General features: G+C 40.4%; 1 protein-coding gene across 4 annotated transcripts in view; it reads left to right on the forward strand.

Annotated features, from left to right (window-relative positions):
- SEMA6A (semaphorin 6A) overlaps nucleotides 1-23,196 on the forward strand; it is a 60,893-nt gene that overhangs the window by 24,502 nt on the left and 13,195 nt on the right. Inside the window, exons 11-18 of one of the 4 annotated variants that reach the window (XM_054398248.1) lie at nucleotides 276-431; nucleotides 1,836-2,012; nucleotides 2,729-2,869; nucleotides 2,955-3,035; nucleotides 4,934-4,992; nucleotides 6,822-6,842; nucleotides 6,976-7,026; nucleotides 13,728-13,892. In XM_054398248.1, coding sequence (XP_054254223.1) covers nucleotides 276-431; nucleotides 1,836-2,012; nucleotides 2,729-2,869; nucleotides 2,955-3,035; nucleotides 4,934-4,992; nucleotides 6,822-6,842; nucleotides 6,976-7,026; nucleotides 13,728-13,892 — 851 coding nt within the window. The remainder of the gene's footprint in view (nucleotides 1-275; nucleotides 432-1,835; nucleotides 2,013-2,728; nucleotides 2,870-2,954; nucleotides 3,036-4,933; nucleotides 4,993-6,821; nucleotides 6,843-6,975; nucleotides 7,027-13,727; nucleotides 13,893-23,196) is intronic. The other 3 variants (XM_054398250.1, XM_054398249.1, XM_054398251.1) reach the window with 3 other exon arrangements.

Genomic DNA, 23,196 nt, shown 5'->3' on the forward strand with positions numbered 1-23,196 from the left:
GATTTCATGTGAGCAGATGAACTGCAAACTGTGTGTGTCGCAGTCATGCTGAAGAAATCTTTGTGCTTTTAGGTGACAGGTTAAGTCCTTTTGAGGGGAGGATAGAGCAGGATTTTAAGCGTCCCCTGAGGGGCTGAACAAGTCCACCAGACTTCTCAATATGCCATTTAAACCCTCATAATGCACATCAGATTTCACTGAGGACCTCATTACAGAAGGAGATTTGCCCTAGGCATGAAATAAATGTTCTGGCTTTACCATCTTGTTTTATTTAGGCCTGGTTGCTGTGCTGGCTCTATATCATTAGAAAAATACATAACTTCTAATGAGTTCCCGGATGATACTCTGAACTTCATCAAAACACATCCACTGATGGATGAGGCTGTACCTTCCATTGTCAATCGACCTTGGTTCCTGAGAACAATGGTCAGGTATGTACATCTAAGTCAACTCTTGTCTTCATTGTTAGACATCAAGTTGTACTAATAGCCTTGCTCAGAATACTCTCAAATTCTGTAAATTCCTTAGTGTGTGGGGCTTGAATCCAGCTAGTAATGATGGCAGCACTGAGCAGATGCCACGAACTCCCTGAGCAACTTTCAAGAGAGGAAAAAGTTTCTGTGCTTTTCAACCATGCTGTGCTGAAACAGGATCTTGGAGGAAATGTTTTGTGGGGAAAGCTGACCTGCCTGTTTGCTTATGGGCCAGCGTTTGAGACATCTCTGTAGAAAACTTTGGGCAAGGATCAGCAGACAGCCCAGGGATATGTGCACAGGATACAAACATGTCCGCCAGGATATGTTCACAGGATATGAAGATGTCTGTCGGGATGTGTGCTGGCATGTTTTAATGTTTACAGAAGTGTACAGTCAGAAGTAATCACATAATCTGTATACTTTCTATGGAAACAAGAGAAAAATAATAATAAGGAGATTTGAACAAAGACTCATAAATCAGCAAGCCTTAAATACACTATCCCCATCCTATCAAAACACATTCCCACTCTGCTGTGGTCACTGTACTTTTATGTACTGTCCACTTGTGAGCTGAATAATGTGACTAATTTTTGCTGTGTTTTCCTCTATTCCTCCATACAAGGGTAGAGTTTTGTGCGAAATAGTGTTTAACACCGGAAGCGTTAGACTTAGTTTTAGTAATGTATCTTCTGCCAGGTTTTTGTATCAGGTTCTGTACTTCCAACCAAAGAGAAGAGCAGCAAGCTCTGCAGAGGGCTTTGCTTTGATCAGCAGTACCAGATAACTGGTACCAAATCACTAGTATTTGTTTCCAATAAATGATGTCATGTCAAGATTTATCATCATCTCAATACTGTAACTTGCTTAGCGATGGTTGTGTGATTATTTTTAGTGAGGCTGAATAATGTTTAGCATCTAGCTAGTGCACTGCCATAGCTTTTCCTGACAAAAAAAAAAAAGTTGAATGTAGATCAGTTATTACTGCTGCTTTTAATGTGACAAAGCTTGAAATTAAATTAAAAACAAAAAATTCACTGTGGTGACTTTTTTTTCTCCCTACCTGAAGAAGTTTTGAGGCTAGTACTCTGCATTTGATTTGAAGGATAATTCCTAAGTGGCCTCAGACTCTTAGCAGTCCTTCAGATTTCTGGAAACACTTCTGCTAGCTGTTGGACATATGGACATGCAGAAAACCACATGAAAATTCCCTGCCATTTGGGGAGCTAAACTATTGCATTCTGTTGACTGGTAGCATTATTCTTTAGGAAAAGTGCTTATATTTATTATATTGTGGGAAAGGTGATAAAATAAATGGCAGTGTAATCCCAAGTGATACAGAACCCTGTATTGTTATTCTAGATACCGTCTGACCAAGATTGCTGTGGACTCTGCTGCTGGGCCATATCAGAACTACACGGTGGTTTTCTTGGGATCAGAGAAGGGAATCATCCTGAAGTTCTTGGCACGGACAGGGAACAGTGGTTTCCTAAATGACAGCCTTTTCCTGGAGGAGATGAACGTTTACAATCCTGAAAAGTGTGTATCTAATTCTTTGTACTTGTGTATGGGTGACTTTGATTTTCTTGTTTCCCAGAGAGTAGGTTGACCCCTGAAAAGGGAAGTGGTTAGAGAAGCCAAATTTTCTGAGTAGTTTTAAAGTGTTTGGAAAGGGGATGTCTGCTTATCAGTCTCTACATTGCAATAAGATATTTTTTATTCAATACATGTAGAAAATAGCCCATCTGATGCAGCAGTTGATGGATAATTAAAAGTGAAATTCTGCAAAGATTAATTTTCTAATCCTATAAAAAAAAACTCTGATTCCTCTCCAAATAACTCAACAATCAGCAAGCTGCTCTCCAAGGAAATTTCCCACATTTCAGCCTTCCTCAAATATGCCTAAGGGGGCTTTGAAGTGGGCCATAATCATGCAGAAGTTTCTGCTACTTTGAATGCCAGATAAGAATAAACACAAAAAATGAAGGGCCCTCAAAAGGCTTGTCTGGTGTGCTGTCCCTCTCCACTTCTTATTCCCCTGTCCCATGCATTTTTAATACTCACCCATAAGTCTATAAATGCTTTTTATGGCTGTCGTGTATTCTTTTTTCTTAGATTGTTGAATTCTACACTTCTCAGGAGGTTTTTGTGTCTTCTGTTTAAAGTTTTCTTTTCAGTTTGATGAATCATTAAATTTTCATCTGCTTTCCCAGCAGAACTTGTTTATAACTTTGTTTTGCTCTTTCTCCTATCAGGTGCAACTATGATGGTGTAGAGGACAAGCGAATTGTAGGCATGCAGCTTGACAAGCCCAGCAGTGCCCTGTATATTGCCTTCTCCACCTGTGTCATCAAGGTTCCCCTGGGACGTTGTGAACGTCATGGCAAATGCAAAAAGTATGTGTTTTCTGGTGGCTGTCACACTGGGCATGGGGAAAGTGGAAGTGCTCATGAATGCCACCTTGTGCTCTTCTTTCTCAAGGGCCTGCATAGCATCCAGAGACCCCTACTGCGGATGGGTGAAGGAGAGCGGGGTGTGCACACAGCTGGTCCTTGGCTCCAAGTGAGTAAGGGATCTGGCTGAAAGGGCTTGAAGCTCTGCTGGTGGCGCCAGGCGGTCTTGAGCAGAGCTATTTGAAACATGGGGCCCTCAGGGAAGGAAAAATGTGGGAAGTGTTTGTTCCTAACTTATTTGCATTCACCTCTGAAATGTCTCACAAATTTTTTTGATGTGAACTCTCAGCTGATTGGTAACCGCTGAAAAGAGGAGGAAGAAGCAAATGAAAGAGCTGTACTAAGGCCTGCATGTTATTGAAAGGAGGGAACTGAAGGGGTATGTCTGGACCAGCCCACGCTGGAGCCATCACAGCTGATTAAAGAGGCAATAGAATCCAAATTAAATTACTAAAGCAATTTGTCCACCGAAAACAAAACCAGTCCTTCTAATTTACTGTGCATTACTAAGAGGAATCACAGAGCACAGTAAGAGCTTAAAGCAGATTCAGAGAAGTGCTGGATCTCTCCTTGCTTAACAGTACAATTTAATTATTTTATAATTACGAAAGTCTGTGAAGGTTTGTTTAAATGTGATTAAGAAAGCCTCCTTGTGGTGAGCAGACCCACTTCAGAGCTCTCATTTCTTCACAACATCTGACAAACCCCATGCTTGCCCATTTTGAGGTACAGATATACTTCCTCCAGAGAGTAGTGGAAGTGCAGTACTTCGGTACACATCTTTGGTACACAGTGAATAAGTTACTCTCCCTGTGCTTGTGTCTTGTTTAATTTGATATTTCAGTCAAACTATTTTGTCCATTGAGGATGCTGTATCTACATCTGTTTGTATATGCTTTACTGTGAGAGTGTGGACTTTACCTGACTGGGCATTTGGTACCATAATGTTAAAATACACCTGTGATCTTACCAGGTTTTCTTAGCATTCCCATATTGATTGAGTCTTTTAACAATTCCATGGCAACTTGTAGGGGACTTCTCTACTTTCCTCTTCAAACCAGCTCCTGTGTCTATCAATTGATCCATTGAGACAAAGACAGCAGAGCAATCCAGGGGCAAGGCAAGGCAGGTCACTCTCTATCCAGTGCATAGCACCTGGGATGGAGATCCAGATCAGCTGTGAAGATGTCTGGTGAACTTCTAAACCAACCAGCAGAAGGCAAAGATCTTAGCTGCCCTGCTGGAATAGGTGGCAGTTAAGCAGTAGTTTTAAGAACATGGAATTGGGAATGAGGGTAATTATACCTCAAGGGCAGGATCCTAACTAATGTAGACAAAGTCTTGTGTTGGAGGTTTTCCAGTGCTGTTGTCATTCACTTTTTATTACACAGGAAGCTGGAAGAAAAGCTGCACTAGTTATCCAAAAACACAGGCAGAGATTAGAAGTGTAAACTAGGCATGTCAGCTAGAAAAGCCTCTGAGTGTTTCTCAGTAGAGCCTTTCAGTTCAGTAGAATGACTTCTCACCCCTCTCAGCCTCTCAGCCTTATCCAGCACAAGTACCTAAAGGATTGCTGAAATGCAGGTTGTCTTTGCCCCACGCAGTACCTTCCCAAAAGGTCATCTTCCTTCTCATGTCCAAGTGTGGTGCACCTTGACTACTAAATGGACAAGTTAAGGTAGGATTATAACTGCTTCTGATAATATATATTATGGAGTTAACAGTTTAGAAAATATAGATCTTTTTGCTTCCCCTAACAGGCATTCAGAGGAGTAAAAAAACCAAAAAAACCAAAGTATTAATAATAGGACAAAGCATTATCAGAAGCCAAGAAACCATTAAGCAATGACAAATAGCTCAAATATCTGTATTGCAATTTTTTAGTCCTTGTGTGGAAGTTCCAGAGAAACAGCCAGTTTTATAGCAGGGCTTTATTTCAGTTGTGATAATTTCTTTCTGGTAGTGACTGTTGTTATTCATACTGTTTTGTTTCTTTCTATTATTTAGACTGGCATTTGAACAGGACATAGAACATGGCAATACAGATGGCCTGGGTGACTGCCAAAGTAAGCAAAGCTTTTACCCTCTATTTACTATGTGTCACAGCATCCTTCTGAGTGCCTCAAATCACCATTACCTGTCAGGCTTTCTTTTGTGGCAATGTAAGCCATAACAGGGACAGCGAGTGCTGGCTAATGATGCAGGCTCAGCAGAGGAACAATTGTTTAAATGTATTTAAAGGAAATAGCCCAGCTGGTGTGATTTATACTAACACCAGACTTCAAAGCCAATATGTAATGAGCAAATATCAGTTCTGGATGATACTGACTATAGGAATGATATCATGAATTGGGTGTTTATTGTCTTTGTCAGCCACAGTGACTGGGTTGTTTATGTAAACATGCAAAGTGGTTTGTTTTCTTGCTGTGAACTATGACTTGCACTACACTCCCATGCAGGAGAGAGAGAGTGAAATATAGCTTTGGATCCAGATCAAGAAGTGGGCACTACTTAGTTTGTAAATCTTAGTAGATTTTACATAGAGGCTGGACATCATAGTGTTATTAAGGGTCAGACACTACTGACCGTGCCTAAGGCATTTTAATAGTAAACCTTAGGTACTGACAGTATGAGTTGCATAAGTTAAAAGCTTAAACACAGTCTTTGAACATTTACATGTTGCACTGAAGAGTTTAAAAGTGCACAGCTTGCACTGTATGCAAAGGAACATTGCATGCTGATTTCTGAGCCTTCAGGAACACCAACATCTGTGTTTAGGACAGCTATTGTTCCAAATAGTCTTGCCAAGGTTGGTTTAGTTCTAAGCCCCAAATATTATTTATTTTGCAATCAAGAATGACTATTTTTGGTGCAATTTGCTATGATGGTTGTAGATGCAGTGAAACTGCTGCAGCTGATGAAGTAATGTAAACAGTTATTACCTTTGGAATACAGAGCAAAATAATGGAGCACTAGGGTGTGCTGTGGGATACAGTGCAGGCCAGCTGCTCTGGAGAAAGCCAGAGCATTCTCATGCCTTGTGCATCCTTGCTCAAGTGCCATTTATTATTGTGGTCAGTGTGCTTGAGGGAGTACAAGGATTATTTCAGGCTCTACATGTACCTCTTCTCAGCTACACATTCCTGCCTCTGCCCTAAGACAGGCTTATGTAGTCTGCCTCTAAGGCTATGAAGGAGGTGCACACATAGTCATTCCTGTGCTTCCTGTAAAATGGGTTAGCACCAAAATCAGGTCAGTTCCCAGTTGGTGCATCTTTGCCCTTTTCAGCCAGTTCTGCTCTCTTCAGGCAAACAGGTTAGAGAGGCATGGAATGTATCAGATATCAGTTGAATATAAAAGAAGGGTAGGAAATTACTCAGAAACAGCACAATGTACTCATGGAGAGAGTTCTGCTCCTGTGGGGAGAACAGCAAAGGCAGTACCTCTGCTTAAATCCCTCTTCAACCTCGAATGATGCATTGAACCTTGACATTGCACAGGGGTCGATTTCATTCCCTGCTCTCCCAACTGATCTTAATACTGCATATGGTCTTAAGTCATTTAAGTTTTGTCCTCATTGATTCATGTTGCTGGCTGCATCACTTGTATTGCCTTGCTTTAGATTTGGACTTCATCTTGAAAAGAAAGCTATGGCAGGGAGAGCACTGGCCTTTCCACTTGGTATCCCTTATGCAGAGCTGGTCATGAACACTTCAAAAGACATACTTTTTTTTTTGGGTATGTCTGAATAGTAGTTTTGGCTGGGTCCTTAGGGTAGTAATCACATACATATAAATTGTCAACTGAAGCTTAAAAGGATGCTAGCAGCAGACTATTAAAAAGAAAAAAAAATGAGAGAGAAATAATGATTTTTCCCCTGTTATTTCTCTTTCAGATTCCTTCGTAGCCCTGAATGGTAAGGAAGTTCTTAGTTTCATTATTTACTGGCAGCAGATCCATTTTGGAGGAATCACTTTTCACTAAACTTTTAAGTATTTTTCATACTTATGTTTTATTTAATATATCTTCCCAATTTATTTTGTTCATAGACATTTCAACTGCTTCACCTGATCACGAAATGTCTTACGACACAGTGTATGGTCAGTTTGTGGGTGTTTTTAAAAATTCTCCTCAGATCCTTGTGTTAGTTAGCAATTGTACTCACTAACCTGTTAATTTCTTCTTGTACTCAACTAGTTGTTATCCTTTTTCACTTGCTTTGTCTTGGTTTTGAGGGCCTGATTCACTAATCACAACTAGGATTAAGTCATACCTCTTGATTTTCAATTCCTCTTTTCTAGTCCTCCCTCAAAACTCTCGCTTTCAATTAAAGTCAGATACGGTATGCCAGCAGACATAATTAAAAGCGTGCTTCATCTGAACCATCAAACAAAGGAACACTTGGGTATGGTGATGCATCTTATCAATTCACCAGGAAAAACAAGACAGCAGCTCACATTCCACTTCTGAATTGTCCAGGCTGGTGTCATGACTGCTGCAGCAGACAGTCAGAGATACATTAGGCAAAGGATCAGGACTGTTCCTGGGTTACAGAAAGATCTCTTAAAAGGAAAATAAACCTGTTCCTAATGTGAGTTGAGACTGGGTTATGCCTCGATTCCTGAAGGTTCCCATCAGTTCTAGGATGAGTCATTTATGTTGTTCATACTTGCAATATCTTAATGCCTGAATGAAGCCTGGTCTGTTAAAAAGAAGGGATTCGCATAGCAAATTAAATGACCTGAGCTGAAGAGGATCATTTCTGCGAGTATCGAGTAGCTGTTTCCCACAAGGCAGCTGTTAATCTGTGCTCACAGTACTTTTCAACACTTTGTTCTGTGTATTTGGAAGTGGATTATGCTGGTAGTTGGAGGCAGAATAAATGGCTTCATGAGGAATTATTGCAGAACAAATAATCATTTAAAAATCAAACTTAGGCTTATATTGCAATCGTTTCTCTTTATAGACATCCTAAACAAAGACAAGTACTCAAAAGCTAAGGGGATATGTTATATTACTCTCAGTGAAGTCAATGGCAAATTTCCACATGGGATGGGAGCTTGCTTGTGAAATTTCTTTCAGGCTGTATAAGGCTAGCAGTTAATCAGAGCTGGGGCAAATTCACTGTATGTTTGGCTGAATGTTGCAGGAGTAAGTTGGTGTTCAGTTGGGATAAGCATTTAATTGATCCTTTCATCTTGTGCCTGCAAAATATGTGGTTCTAGAAGAAAATAAATGACAGTTCACTACAGCAGAATATAAATAACTGGAGGCACAGTAATGCTGTTCAACATTTGTAAAAATTAAAAAAAAAAAGGAGGGGGCAAATTGCCCATGTTGTTTATTAGCAGGAAATGGAAAATGTGCAGGTGAAACTTGTTTAAAAGTATGGTAATGAAAACCAGTGAAGAGAATGTACAAAATCAAAGACAAGTTGAGACTTCATAATGTATGGAAGACTCAAGGTTTCATCTGCATATACAGCTTGTACTTTCTTTCATTTGAAAATCACTTATACTTCCAATGCAGAGATCAGTAGTTAAAGAACAGTAATAATAAAATCCATAATGCTGAATGTATAGTGCTGATGTGCCAGAAATGTTCTGGGTTTCCTGCTGCTAAGTGCATGTGTAGGCTGCACAGTTATAGCTGTGGGCTGTGGTTCTGGATCCTGTTAGCTACCATATCCGTACTTTAGCAAAAGCTGATGTTTTATTCTGACCAAGAAACAACAAGGTGATTCAGGTGAGCAGCAGAGTGCAAAAAAAGCTGCAGAGTGAAAAAAAGCTGCAGTAGTAGAGTCCAAGTAACAAAAGGGAGTCCATTTCACTGTCCCAGCATGTCAAGGCCAAAAATAGACTCCACGAAAGTAACCCAGTTCTTAAAATACGACCCTGCAGACAGATGCAATGGAGAAATGCTGACCCAATATTAACATTGTTTCCCATTCATGCCCTGTCTTGCACAGGTGATTTCATTGGCTCTCTTCAGGTACATCCCAATAATATGGCCTCTAGGAAAGGTAGCTTTGACTAACTTTTAACTTTTATGGGTTTAGTTAAAATAGCCATTCTAGTATTATTGCAGTCAGTCTTTTGTTTCACCTACTATGGGAAAATATGAAAGGAAATGTGCTAGTCACCCCTGTTATCCTCCACATGAGTGCAAAAACTCTGGCATGTGACAGTAAACCAGTCTTAGTAAAAATGCTTGAGTTTGCTAACTGCCATGACGGCTGAAACTCCAGCTGCAAAAGAATTTTTAAAGCATGATTCCCTTGATTTACTGCACTGTAAATCAGACTTCAACAGACTTAATTACCAATCTGCAGCATCATGACTGAAAGGAGAACCAAGCCCTTAATCTTTGTGTCCTTGGCATCAGCCTCCTCCTGACTCCATTTTCTGGGACAGTCTCATGTGATTCGTTGTAAAACAAGTAAAGTACAGAGTCCACACAGATGACTCTTCAGGTGCGTCCCTTTTCATACCCAAGAAGATATCAGGCTGAAGGTCAGAGAGAAATGATGCAAGAGCCATATATTCAAACAAGGAGATCAGGCTGGATTCCTCTGCAAAATTGCAAGCAATTCAATTACTTTTGGAAACATCAATTCTTAGTGAATTGGGCCCTTTTTTTACCCCCTAGCCATAGTCCTTTCTTCTTTTATAGTATTGATTTAGCCTTTCTCTCTAATTGTCTAATTAGGTTGCTGTAGTTGTTAATAGGATAGTGTGCAGACATCTTAACCTCTAAGATCCTAATGACTTGTGCATATTAGAGCAACTATCAAATACGTACTGAATCCCTGTCTTTGTTTTAAACCTGAAAAAACTCCTTTATTTTACAAGTGCACTTCAGAATGAGCTATAGTTACAGAAGTGCAGCCCTTCTGAATCATTATCTGTGCCTGTAGACACTTAAGTGCTTTTACTCTCCTTCTGTTACTTGATTACAGCACTCCAAATGCAAAGTTTTTACAAATAATGAAGGTATGTAGAGCAGATTTTTTAAAAGTGTGCCTATTTTGATTTTCACATGTTTGCTTTAAACAAAGAACTTTGAAAAGCACTATGTCTACAGTTTTTTGTATGGTTTGTTTTAAAACAAAGGCAGAATTAGTGTTTTAGATGTTTAGGTATTAACCACTATTAACATGGATGTACTAGTTACATCTCAAATATGCTAAAGCCTCTTTAAATTGCAGTGAAGCCTATTTGAACAGTCAAGAGTGGTAAAAATGGTGTGATGGAAAAATAAGGCCTACTACAGGTTGTAAACTACAGAGCTTGTTGTAAAGTTTTTAAGGTGGTTGTGTGTGAGAGGGCCAGGACTGGGTTGCCTGCAGCTTCAGTCTTTTCTCTGTTTATGAGAGAAGCTTAACTACCTCATAGATTCGTGGTGCCACTCTGCTCAGCGGTGAAAATAACCCAGCAGGGACTGGCTGTTCAGGCACTTACTGGGCATAGGGATATTGCTTACAGGAGCAGCCAGTGCCCAGTACTAAGTGTCTGCAGAATGGAGCACTAACACAAATGGAACAGACTGTTAAGGTCTAATCTGCTCCTACCCTTCTTCCTCAAAATCAATTGGAAGAAAGTTTATCTCGGTTAGGTGCGGAAAGTTGCTTCTCAGCGTGTATTAGACTTAACACATTAGTAACAGAGTGAATCGACTGATATCTCGTGTGTGTGTGAAACCCTTCTCTACCTAATGAACATCTGGTACATGTTAATATCTTCACAAAGCCTTAGCTTTCCATTACAAAGAAGTTCTCTATGTATTTGCAGCGCATGGTTTAGGCAATATCTTTTTTTAACTTTTTTTTTTTTTCCCTAGAAAATGTGTGTCTTTGGCATATGTTTCCTCTAGATTACTGTATTAAGAGATGTTGTTCTTTAACTGTGCTTATGGTTTTGCCTTAGAATTTCCACTTTAGGCAAGCGTAAAGTGTGCAAGTGTCTGGACGGTAATATAGGCATATAAATGCATTTCAAACACAGATGTAAAATTGTTACTGCTACTTGGCAAGATTTTCTTCTCTTTTACCTCCTTATCAAGCTTTGACTAATTGCTTTCTGATGTTGAGTGCAGCACTATTTGTCGGCTGACCAAATATTGTACATGTTATTGTGGTTGCAGAATGGGGTGTTAACTTGGAGATTGAAGCCCCATGAATGTTGGCACTTTGGTTTAGTCCTTAGGGAAAAGAAGACATGGAAATCTCATAATTTCCATTTTCTGTCCTGTTCTCTGTCCCGTTATTTCTCTTATTTCTTGGGAATGAGCACAGGAGTTGACAAGCGTAAAATGGTGTAGGGGTGAATGCTTTCACGCTCCAGCGTGTTCTTGCTTCAAAAGGGCACATGTTTTCACTTGCTGGACCTCTACCTGTCCTCTTGGAAACAAGCAGCCCTTCTGGAGGATTGCTGTGGAGCAGGCAGCGCATTTGGGTCAGAGTCCATCATCGATCTAGCTGTGTTACCAGTACTCCCAGCAATGCTGTGGCTTATAGAAACCTTTTAGTAGTGGTTAATTTTTGGCTCCTCTTTTCTATTTGAGCAACATTAAAAGTTCTGCCTTCAACAAAATATGGTCTCTAATTCACTGTGTTAAAGAAAGATGGCTGGGAGAAACCACACTTCCTATCATGAAAGGAAAAGAATAGTTCAATGCCCTTGTCATTATAAGCTTTCATCCTGAGGTACAGAGATAAATTGTGTTAATGATTAGCTGTAGTAACTGAAGGTTGGGTTTGTGTTGAGAACACTGTGAATTTGACCAATTTTTCCTGCTAAGTGTACCAGTTACACTAGCTTGTCTCTATGTTCCATGCAAAACACAGTCCAAAGTACTGCCATATATAATCCTGTGTAGTAAATCAAAAGAGCTCCTTGAAAATATACAGAGGAGTACAGACATTTTCTTCCTTTAAGACCACTAATATTCAGCAAGACTTCTTTAAATCATAGCAGCATCTTAACAGAAGTTGCCACATTTTTATTGACTTCATCAGTAGTTCAGTCCTATGAAGCTGGTGAAAAGACTGGATAAAACAAATTACTTGGGTGCACCAAAAAGCTTGGGAGCATTAGTGGCAAACATTTAGATTTTTGATCACTGGAATGGAATTGTGGGGCCTAGGTTCACCATCTCTCTGTGTGTTTCTGAGAGATGGGCCTGGGTGGCTTTAAAAGCCATTTAAAGCAGCCTTTCTGAGGTGCAGCTTCTGAAAGCTTTATGCTTATCCAGTGACTGTTTAAAATGTACTATGGAAGCACAGTCCCTACCTGCCCAGCTCTGTGGCTTCTCCATGAGACTTTAAATTTGGGCACCTTGTGTTTCTTTATCTCTGCAGCAGTGAGTTTCAAATTATTTTTCTGAGCAGTGAAACAACATCAAGGGAAGGAGCAGGGAGAGGGGTCTCTGCTAGGGCAGCCTGTAGCCTGGTGATTGGACTCCTCTCCAAGGCAGACTCACATCTAAGGAAGGAAAATTAATTTGCTGGGCTGTTAAAAAGGAGGCAGGAGAAAGGAGAGCTGCTGTCAGTCTGTCTGGTGTTATCTGAAGAGAAAGTGTTATCTGCCACTCTCTCTGTGAATAATCCAATTTCATTAGTTTGTGTTTGAGCATGTTTCAAAAACCCCTCTTTTGATAGACTCCTTCAGGAAAGTAGGTAAGGGAAAATATAGTTACTCCATACTAAATTAACCAGGCCCAGAGCTCCCCAAGACATGATGAAAATAGTTCACTTTGGTCCATGGGCCAAAAGGGAATTTCAGACATACGCAGTTTCATAGTCAAAATGTTGTGGTATGAATGGAGTTTCAGTCTCCCCTCCCAAGCAAAGACAGAAAACCCTAAGCCACTGGGAAGTCCAGGTTGGTATCATACTTCAGTGCAGTAATCCCAGCAGAGTATATCTTGTGAATGTGCTGCTTGTTGGGGTGTATTTGATAGATAGACAAGGAGATCATCAGCCTTATTCAGGACAATGATAATGACATTTAGAGTACTTGTAATGGAAAAAAAGGCATGTGATACCTCTGTCCTGTAGCTGCTGGAACCACAGGTTCTTGGACAGATCCATGTCATAAGGCATTGTCTTTACTGTCACTTTGAGCAGAAATGATGTTCAGTTTCATGCTTATCCCAGAGCCATTTTGAACCATCAGCACAGGCAAGACTGAGAGCAAGGGTGCAAGAGGATGTGAGCAGCTAACAGTCCCCGCACATTTCCCATCCAGAGGGCAATGCTGTGGTGTGAGCACGCCAGGGCTGTCCTTCATTCCCGTGGGGGCGTAGGGAAGAAAACCACAGATGTAGCCATTTTGTAGCTTCTCTGGCATTCCCCACCAGTTCTGGCCATCTTAGAAGCTGTTCTGTTTAAAATCGTTTTTATAATTCCTCTTGAACTAAGCCAGTACCAGACAGCATGGACTAACACTTCACTATCAGTCAAGCATATATATTGAATACAACTGAAGGATGCTTGACTTAGATTCTAGGTGTGCTCACCCTCTTCCACATGCATTTAATTCTGTTGAGTGAAAGCACACTATCACCAGCTCAGCACAGCCTGAGGCACGTGTGCACCTCTTAAGGCTCTGATCTGGAAGGTTCAAATCCCCTGTTTTCTTGAGGCCATGCTTTGAAGGACTTTTGAAACTTTGCTCAGCCTAAGACAAGGTGTTCACCTCTACAGAAGCAAAGCAGTGCATCCATTCCTTAGCACGGAGAGGTAGTGTGGTAAGTGACTAATGAGACTTATCTTCCCTACCTGTATTTATAATACAAACAGGACACTCCAGTTCCCTAGTCCCAAGCACCACCACTTCTGACTCTCGCGCTCGACAGGGTTATGATGCTAGGGGACGCATGCTGGATTGGAAGGATCCGCTTGGTTCATCTGAAAACACAGATCCATATGTGGCAGTTTCATCCCATAATCATCAAGACAAGAAGGGTAAGGCCTTGGAAATGACATCCTGTGGTGAGGAGGGAGGGAGGGGAAGACTGAAGTGTAACTGCTTCCAGCTGGCTCGGAGTAACGTGTAATGAAACTCCTGTGCTATAATTAAAAGCTTATCGTAAAGCCTGAAACGAAACAGCCAACCTCAGACTCAGTCCTAGATAATTCACTGCCTGAGGAAACCACACAAAACAAACAAGAGTGTATGCCTTTGCAGAGTGTGTTGTGCATGTGTATGGGAAGAAGGGAAACAGTGGGGATTTAGCTGTCTTTAAACTTGATCTGCCCTGTTTTCTGACAGAGGGAGATCCGTGGCTTCCCATTGTTCTTAAGGGTGCACTTTTCTATTGCCTTTTTGTCTGAATTCCCAGCACAGCAGGTCTCAGCTATTTCACATTATTTCCATCTCTCAATAGTAAAGGTACTGAAGGTCTGCTCTAGTTTAACTGCTGAAGTAAAACTGATAGTAGTCCAAACCACTGGGCCCTAAGTCCTGCTGTCTTCAGTGAGACCTAAGCATCAGACACCTTTGAGAGCTGGGGCTGAGGAGGCCATTAGTGTATTTTAGAAAGATGTGGATGAGACTGGTGGTGGGGAGAAATTCTGTCTTGTGTTTTTAAAGCACCAAAAGATTGGGCTCTAGGTGTAGTATCACAGTGTTCAGTCCAGTGCTGAAGCACACATTGGTTTAATACAAGTAACACCCCTGTCCTTGGACCTCCAGTCCCCTTTTGCTATATATGTAGAGAATGAGGCAGAGGATGGCCTAAATTTGGCACTCGAATGTGCTCAGAGAAGACGCAGCTTTTCTCCTGTGTAAAGATGGTTGTGCCTCTACATTCCATCTTGACTCTCTATCGTTCTCCCAGCTTCTTTTAATCTGTCTCTCAAAGAGGATAAAATGGTTCTTTTGTATTTAGGAGACCTAGGTTCAAATAGCTCCACTGCCTAGAGAGATCTGAGTCCTTGTTATTCTTCTCCAGGGTGTTCGTAGATCACTTCTTTCAATCACTTCTCTATTGAAGATGTTTCACTCTGTATGGGCTAATTAAGTACTCAGTGGGCCAGAAGGAGGATGGGTATGAGCAAAACTCACTTACTGAGTGGTTAGGGTGCTCACCAGGGGCAAGAACACACATGAGCTTCAGTCCCTTCTGCTATGAATGCTTGATATAAAACACTTAAAATATTAATTGAAATGTGGATTCCAGTCTCTATTGTTCATACATTTTACATGAAAAACTCATTAGACAAAAGCATCAGCTGTTCCTGGAGAAGATACTGGAATGCCAGACTTGCTGCTTTGCATTGTTTGCCCAAACTAGCAGGTTACTAAATCATATTCCTTCCCCTGCATCTGACTTAGTGAATCTTGAATTTTCTGCATTGCTGTGGAGGCTTTCAGCAGGGGGTGATGAGCACATTAACATTGCAGAACAGTCTTCAGCAGAGGTGCACAAACAGCTGACAGCAATCTGGACCTGATCTGTGAACTCAATGCCTATTATTCACAACAGCCCCAGACACCCAGTGCCTCCCACGGTCCTGGGATATCCTGGATTTCTCAGTGAACTCCCTGGGACTGACCTCAAAGAGCCTTCAAGGTTACTAGTCCTGAAGGCAATGGCTGTCACCTAGCTGGCCTAGCAGAGACAAAACCTTAAGTGCTTTTCCAGCTGAGGGAGGCCAGTCAAATTAGGCAGGAGATGCAGTAAAATTTCCTGAGATGCCATGGCAAACATTAATCTAGTTTCCTTGGCAGGAAACAGAATATGAAGATTTGAATCCCCTCAGATAGGAAATACAAACTTGTCTCCCACCTCACAACATTTTTTCTTATAAAAATGGGAGAAACTGCAATTTGCAATCCTTCCTTAAAATGGGGTTTAAAAGTGGCCCCCGTTGGAAATTTTTTTTCAGAGCTTGATCTTTTAGACATTCTGGGAGAACAACTGAAAATTTAGAGGAAAAACATTGATTTCTAGAACCCTGTAAGGGGTACACGTGACTTAGGCACAGAGCTTCTCTGCACCCTGCAGACCTGTGGGCTGCTGAGCTTCTACAGAGGAAGAATTTCAGGCAGCTGCAATACTCAGACTCAGAACTGTAACTTAGGGTCCAAGGGACTGAAGGTGCTGGAGAAGAAAGCTGAGATTCCTGATTCCTACTTAAGCTCAATTTGAGATATCATCCCCATTTTTTTAATTCCTCAGCCCTTACTCTCCAGCTGTAGAAGGGCAATTCAGAAGAAGCGATTTCTTGGTATCACATTTGTAGATGAGGGAAGACACATAATCCTGCATGCCCTTCAAAAGATGGCATATAATTTACCTAGCACTCCTTTTCACTCTCAGCAATAAATCACAGTAATGCTGACAGCTGAAAAAAATCAGGCTTTTTTTCTATGCAGTCTATTAGTAACACCTGGTATTCAAAATGTTTGAGGTAAGAGGACATTTCTTAGAAAATCCAGTGTTACCTCTTCTGAAAGTAAGTGGTGTCTTTCTTTCACCTGGAAGAAAGGAGAAAAGGAAGAGATCCTTGAACCCATCTTTTCTGCTGGAGTCAGACAGGAGAATGGTGTACCCAGAGGAATGTGAAGACATGTATGCATTTTAATGACACTATTTGTTGTGTGTGGGTTCCTACTTCACAGATCTTTTGTGAAACAGTGCTTAATAGATGGAAAGGAAGCTCTTAAAAGCATCTTGTATACCAGTTGCAGCTTTCAGAAGAGCGTGCAGTGAAAATATTAATAAACATACAGCCATTGGATTCTAATCATTTGTGCTTCAATTCACTAACTGATGAGGTGGCTTTACGTTCAATAGTTCCCTCCTCAGGGAGGGAGAGCTACCAAAGAGCCTTGTTAGCACTTGACAGGATCATTTACATATCATGCATTCTTTGGTGCCTAATTATGAATATTGACAAAGCTGGAAGTAGTCTACACACAATCAAAACAATGGCGGCAGAGGTGACCGCATGGTTGTTTACCATCTACTTGTGTGTTGTTACTCCTTACCTTGCCCAGTCTGAAATTGCTATTGACCTATTGTTTTAAAAGGGCAAAGGAAAGAGTTCTTACACAAAATTAAATCAGAAAATGTTATACTTAACTATCCTTTTATCAAGATTTTGTTTTCACTTTTGCTGTGATTTCTTTTACTTTCACACATTCACAAAGAAAAAATATTTTTTTCAACATTTTCTCTTTGTTTTGCAAGGTTCTTTGTGTTATCTTTGTTTGGTTGTCTTATCCCTTAGACAGTGTTTTCTTTCTTTTCCTGTGCTCACAAATGGCTTCTTACTGATTGTACTAATTGTACAGAATCCACTTGCTGCTTTCTTTTCTGTAACACGGGTGCTGTGATGATATCACATCCATCCATATGCTTCACTTTTAATTCAGTGCAGGCATCTTGGGGAATATCTGTGGGGGCGTGAAGAGGGGGTTCTTTAAAAGAGTTGACTCATGGGAATGTGACATTTGTGTGCCACAGCTTTAGTAGCTAAATATACTCTGGAATTGTTGTTTCTGAGCTACATCAGATTTCTTGCCAAGATGAAAATGTGTAGTGCAACCCATGAGTGGGAACTATGCATTGCCATCCCGCTGGCATTTTCATTTTGGCCATGAAGGATTCAGCCCTTCCTGTTGCAGAATAAATGAAAGAAAAGATCAGCTCTGATTGGGCAAACTGCACCCCTCTTCTACCTCTTCCCCCCCTTTCCTCCAAAAAAAAGAGAAAAAAAGAAAAAAGAAAGAAAAAAACATGTTCTATAGTTTGTTTATGTTTTGTTTCCTTTCTTAACGTGTTTTAGTGTTAATTTGTGTGTTTCTCACCTTTGTTGAAACAGTTTTCCTAACCTCACCATTTAACCTTCTCCCCTGCTGCCATTGTACTTGGTCCCCCTCCCTCCATAGTGGTGAAGCTCCTCCTGTGGAGCACTCCAAGGCTTTACCCTCCACACGGCAGTAGTGGCATTAGTGCTGTGTTTCTCTGTAGTCGTCCTACTAACAAGGTGGGGAGTAGACATGTACCGCTCATAGAGAGGCCTGCATGAAGAAAACAAAGTGATTTTCTTCAGGAATAGCTGCCCTTACCCCTCATTACCCTGCTGCCCTTCTCTGCTGCCTTCTGTCCTTCCTGCCTCCCTTCAGAAATGCCTCGTGCATTTCAAGTCCTGGGTTCATTAGTGCAAATGCAACCAATTGCTCAGTGTTCTCACATGCCCCCCAAATGCCAGGAGTCTGCCTTTTAATAAAATGGTTGAAAATTTAGATTACGGTTTCATCGTTCTGATACATTCTTCTTCTTTGCAGTGTTCAGATGGACATGGCTGAGCTGAGCACTGAATGATGAAAGTGTAGTGTTGCTGTTAGCAGGCTTTATGTTTGTATTCTTACTTGTCTCAGCGCTCATTAAGTGAAGATTATGAGGTGGTATCTCTTTTCCTTAACAAGCCTTTTGTCAATATCCATATAACAATGGTTAAATGCTGACTAGAAACGTGATGTTATGGACACAGTTTACAGAGTTAATAGTCGCTAGTGTATTTGAGTGTCAAGAATGCTCCTGCAGATACAGTATCTGGTACCACTTGTTATTGTATAGACTGTAGTGTCTGTATTATGATTATTAATAACTGCAGCTTTTCCTATGATACAGAATTGGGCATTATTAGGAATACTCAGCTTCTCTCTCTGGAGAGGAATGTGCTATTGATGAGTCCGAGGACTGCTATTGAAGAATCCAAGGACTGTTCATTTCAAAACCTAATTCCAGAATGCATTTCATATTGTATATAAGTGGCAATGTTACTAAATTTTACTGTGATTATAGATTCTTGAAAGATTTACCAAGAGCTGACAATGCTTGACTCCAAAGAGTCTGCAGATGTTCAGTCACATTCTACTGCAGTGAGACGGAATTATACGAAACTTCAGGTGCAGTTATGATAAAGAATGTAAAGTGCTGATTTCACAAGATACTTTACACATAGACATAAAACAAAAGGTGGGAACAAGGCTTCTTACACTTTTTTGCATAAATTGAACAACTGGTGTTCATCATGGGAGGTCTGAGTTTTGCACCAGGAAGTACATTTGCAGAGTATGTTTTTGCACAGAAGATATTGTTATATGCTAATATGTCCAAGGATCTAAAAGATTCAAAGTGTCTTTTATCAGAGGAAGCAGGGAGAAGTTATTTTTATCTTGCTGCTATTTTGTAATAACTCACACAAGGTTTCAAATTGGCTCAAAATTTGTCAAAACTTAATCTTTTAAGTCAGTGTTTGCAGGTCTGAGAGGGAGGACTTGGGTTTTCAAGGTGAAACAAATACTCTCTGTGTGATCTGTGTCATTGTCCTGGAACTCTTGTAAGGAACTGGCTGATCCTAGAAAAGTGTTAGGCTAATGGGAGAAGGAGTGGCACCATAGTCAGTCCTGGCTAGATTGGGAAGAGGTAAAAACTCAAAGCGTGTGCCTGGAAGAAAGCAACACAAGCAACACAAACATTGCTACTCTTTCCCATATCTCAAAACCATTCTTACATATGAACATAAAGCAGATTGCAAGTACTTTGCAGGTTGTTAAATTTCAAGTGCTGAGGAAACAAGATGGAATAAAACCAGATCCTTCCATTTACTATACGTTTGAAGTCTTTTGCCCACAGTCTAGTAGAAGAGTGCTGTGAGAAAGGGAGTAGGGAGTTTGCCCTGATTCTGTCTATGATTCCGTAGCATTTGGCTGAGATTTAAGTGAGAGGTGTGGTTACTTGGAGCTGTAGTGCCTCGCAAAGAGATTTCACCTCACAAGACAATGACATGGGATTTAGTCCGTTTAAAGTTTTATAGATCCCTATCTAGATTAAAGCCTGCTTACTTTTCCCATTAAGATTTAAACAGAGGTTGGTTGGATGAGCCTATGCTAAACAAAGCCCTATAGATTTTTTTTTTTCTGAAATGTTCTTAGGTAAATTAGCATCAGCTTACTGTAAACATACCTCTTTCTAGAGGGGAACTTAATTCTGTTTGTGACATATACTAGCTGCTTGGGTGAAATACAAAATTAAAAAAAATCTTTTTAAAAACCTAACAAAGCCAATAGAGGAACACTTCTGTTTTTCTATGGAACTCCTCTCATGAGCTAGAAACTGAATGTCTCAGAGACTAATCACGACATACCTACTGTGGTGCCATTTTAGGTCCATATCAGATAAATAACAGAAAGTCATTGTTAGCAGTTAAATGGGACCAAATTTCTCAGCAGAGTTTTTAATGGACAGATATCTGTGTCACCATACTGGGCTAATAATGAGCAAGCGTGCCAGAAGGATGATGACCGCATCGCACCAGAGTCCCTGGTGTCCTATGACATGCATCAAAGGGCTGTGCAGTCAGGATTAAGGGAACACACCAGACGTGTCCAGAGGAATGACACTGATCCTTCCTCTCTTCTGTCTTGCATGTACGAGCTGTCTGCTCCTGGGGCTAGAGACAGCTAATCATCTCAGATTGCATCCTCAAGTTCAAACAGTGGTAGTAGAAAATTAGATGCTAATTAATAAAATGGAAATTTCATATAAAATTGATGAAAGAAGAATGCTGGAAGGATGTTTCTGACGATTTTTCTTCAAATTTGTTTTCATTACATTTTTGTAAGTTTCTCTGAGAACAAGAGTGAAGAGACAGAGAGGAGACAAGGCATGCAGAAAAGATGACAGAAACAAAAGTCTCCAGGCAGGGTCACATCCTTAAGCCAATTTTAATCAAACATGGGGATTGTAGTAGAATATAGGGCAGTGATGTAGTCTGTCTTCTCTGTGACTAAATCTTAATTTCAAACCTTATGTAAAAAAAGCCCCTGCTCATTTAGTCACAGATTTTGTCTAGTAACCTTCTGAAAGTGTAAGGCGAGGTACAGTTTTCACTGCAAAAGATAGGCAGGGATGAGGAAACCAAAATAAAGGAGGAGGTGTATTCCAACACTCATCAACTGCCTGTGCCACGCCTAAATAAGTGCCTGTACTTCAGCACTGACATGAACTTAAAATTTTCAGAAATAAAAATGTTTCTATGTTTCACTAACACTGCAGATTCCAGATTAAGGTAGCAGGAATGGAAATGTGCACAGAAAGTGTTGGAAACAAAATTTTCTATTTAATAGGCAAAACAAGACATTATTAGTAATAAAAGAGGTTGTATCAATGTGCAGCCCCTGGTTACAAAAACTAACAGAGCTTTTCTGTTCCCAAATTAATGGATCCTACAAATAAAAGAAGAGCAAAGTTTAAAATAGAGCTCGTCAAATGTGGCTGCAGGAAACAGCAGGTATCCTTGACCTGTGTTTGTCCGCCTGCATAGACTGAGAGTCAGACTATCCATTTCCAAGCTGCAATGAGCAGTAGAAGCTTGTCTTACTAAAACAGGCAAAACCTGTCATTGCCCAGGGACCTTGATCTGCTTTTTCAATAAAAGAGGCCATGTCTGATTTGTCAAGGCAGCTGCTCAGTGTTTAGGGCATTAGAGCTATTGTGTGATAGACTAGATCCCCGGCTGCATTCATCCATAGTCACCCGGTAAGGACAGCTCAGTGAAGGAACACCGGCTGCCTCGTGCTCTTGTTTGACCCTTGTAGCACTGCCATATTTATCAAGAGCTGAGAATTTGCTGTAGGGCCTGCTTCCCCCACAGGGCTACTACTCTATCTGGAAACAGCATTGTGTTAAGGAACACCCAGTTTCATTTTTCTGGCTTCTATGTTGAGTATAAGGAGACTTTTCTGTATATGCAATTGCCAAAATGGGAGGGCAACCTAGTCCTCTAAATAAGAGATTTCTTAAAATGCTTTGAAATTCGAAGGAGTTAAAGAGCAGAAAATCTTGTAGATGAAAGACAGTTAAAACACCTATTGGTGTTAATGCCAGTGTACAAGTAAAATGTCAATACGCTGTTAAAGATGTTTGAATAATTCATTTTTCTCATACAGGATGTGCCTAGTTTCAATAATTATATTAATTAATAGGTAAGATGTCCTGTAGTAATTTTACAATGACCTAAACATTGACAGTTCTGGTTCAGAGCACTTTTAATAAAATCTGTGGACTGTGAACAGTTTAATTAAATGTCTCAGTACAAAACACTACCTACATTCTTCACAGGTAGATAACCTTTCAGTAAATAGTATCAGCATCCCTTTCAGTATGTAGGGAGGATCCTAACTGACTGTTTTCCCTTTTTTTCTTAGTTTTGTTTAAGACTGTGAAAAAAGGTGAGCTTAATTCTTTATGTCAGGATGGGCTGGTGCTTACTGGTTAACAGCATGCAGTTAATTAAAAAAGAAGAAAAGCCTGGAGAGGGCATAATTTAGATTTTGCCATGTTAATTTTATTGAACATTAAATACAGATAACAAGTGTTGTCACATTTGGAAAGCAGTTGTTTCTGTGAATATCCTTAGTTTAGTCAGGTGTTAAGGCAGGTGTAAGCCAAAGCTGTTTAATAGACTTTTAGTGAGACACTATAGTCTCTGGTATCTGATGACTGTTGCTATGACTTTTCCTAGATTGCAATCATGTGTTCTAAGATTTTCTGTGCCAGTAGCTGAAAAAGAGGATAGGGAGAAATATGTTGCTATTCCCATGTTACAACAAAAAAAACCAAAAAAAACCAGTTTTAAGGACATTTTATTGAGTTTTGAAGCATATAGCCCAAACGTATCGTTATAACCAAAAGGTGCATCCCAACATCTCCATGAGGTGAAAAGACCTCCTACTGGCCAAGCTGTAAGTTTAAAAAAAATTCTCAGTCCCTTATACCCAGAAGAGACTTGTCACAGTTAGACAATGAAATACATAGACAACTCTCTGTATGTTGAGCATTGGTGCTGTGACTGATAAGCACTTTAACCACCAGCTGATAGTCTGCCACAATAGATCAGAATAAGTCACAGTCCCTGCTGAAGTAGATCCTAACATCTCCATTGGCATTACAAGAGCTTAGGGCAGTTTGTGGAGAAATTGCTCAGGAAGCATTAAGAGGCATTTCTGGCACAGCTGTACAATACAGCAAACATTTGGAAATGGCTAACAGCACATTCATCACCAATTTTGTGTTGGCTGGGAAAAAAATACCTGTAATACTCTGAAATAGTTGGTCCCAGTGGATAGCCTCCAGACCAGTTCCAGCCTCCCACATTTACTTAAGCGGTTAGCCCTGGATATTAAACTGTATTTCTCTAACCGGCAACCAAAGATTGCTATCTTCTGTGAAATAAAATCTCAGATGAAGGT

This window comes from Indicator indicator, chromosome Z (genome assembly GCF_027791375.1).
Source record: "Indicator indicator isolate 239-I01 chromosome Z, UM_Iind_1.1, whole genome shotgun sequence".
Classification (NCBI taxonomy): Eukaryota; Metazoa; Chordata; class Aves; order Piciformes; family Indicatoridae; genus Indicator; species Indicator indicator.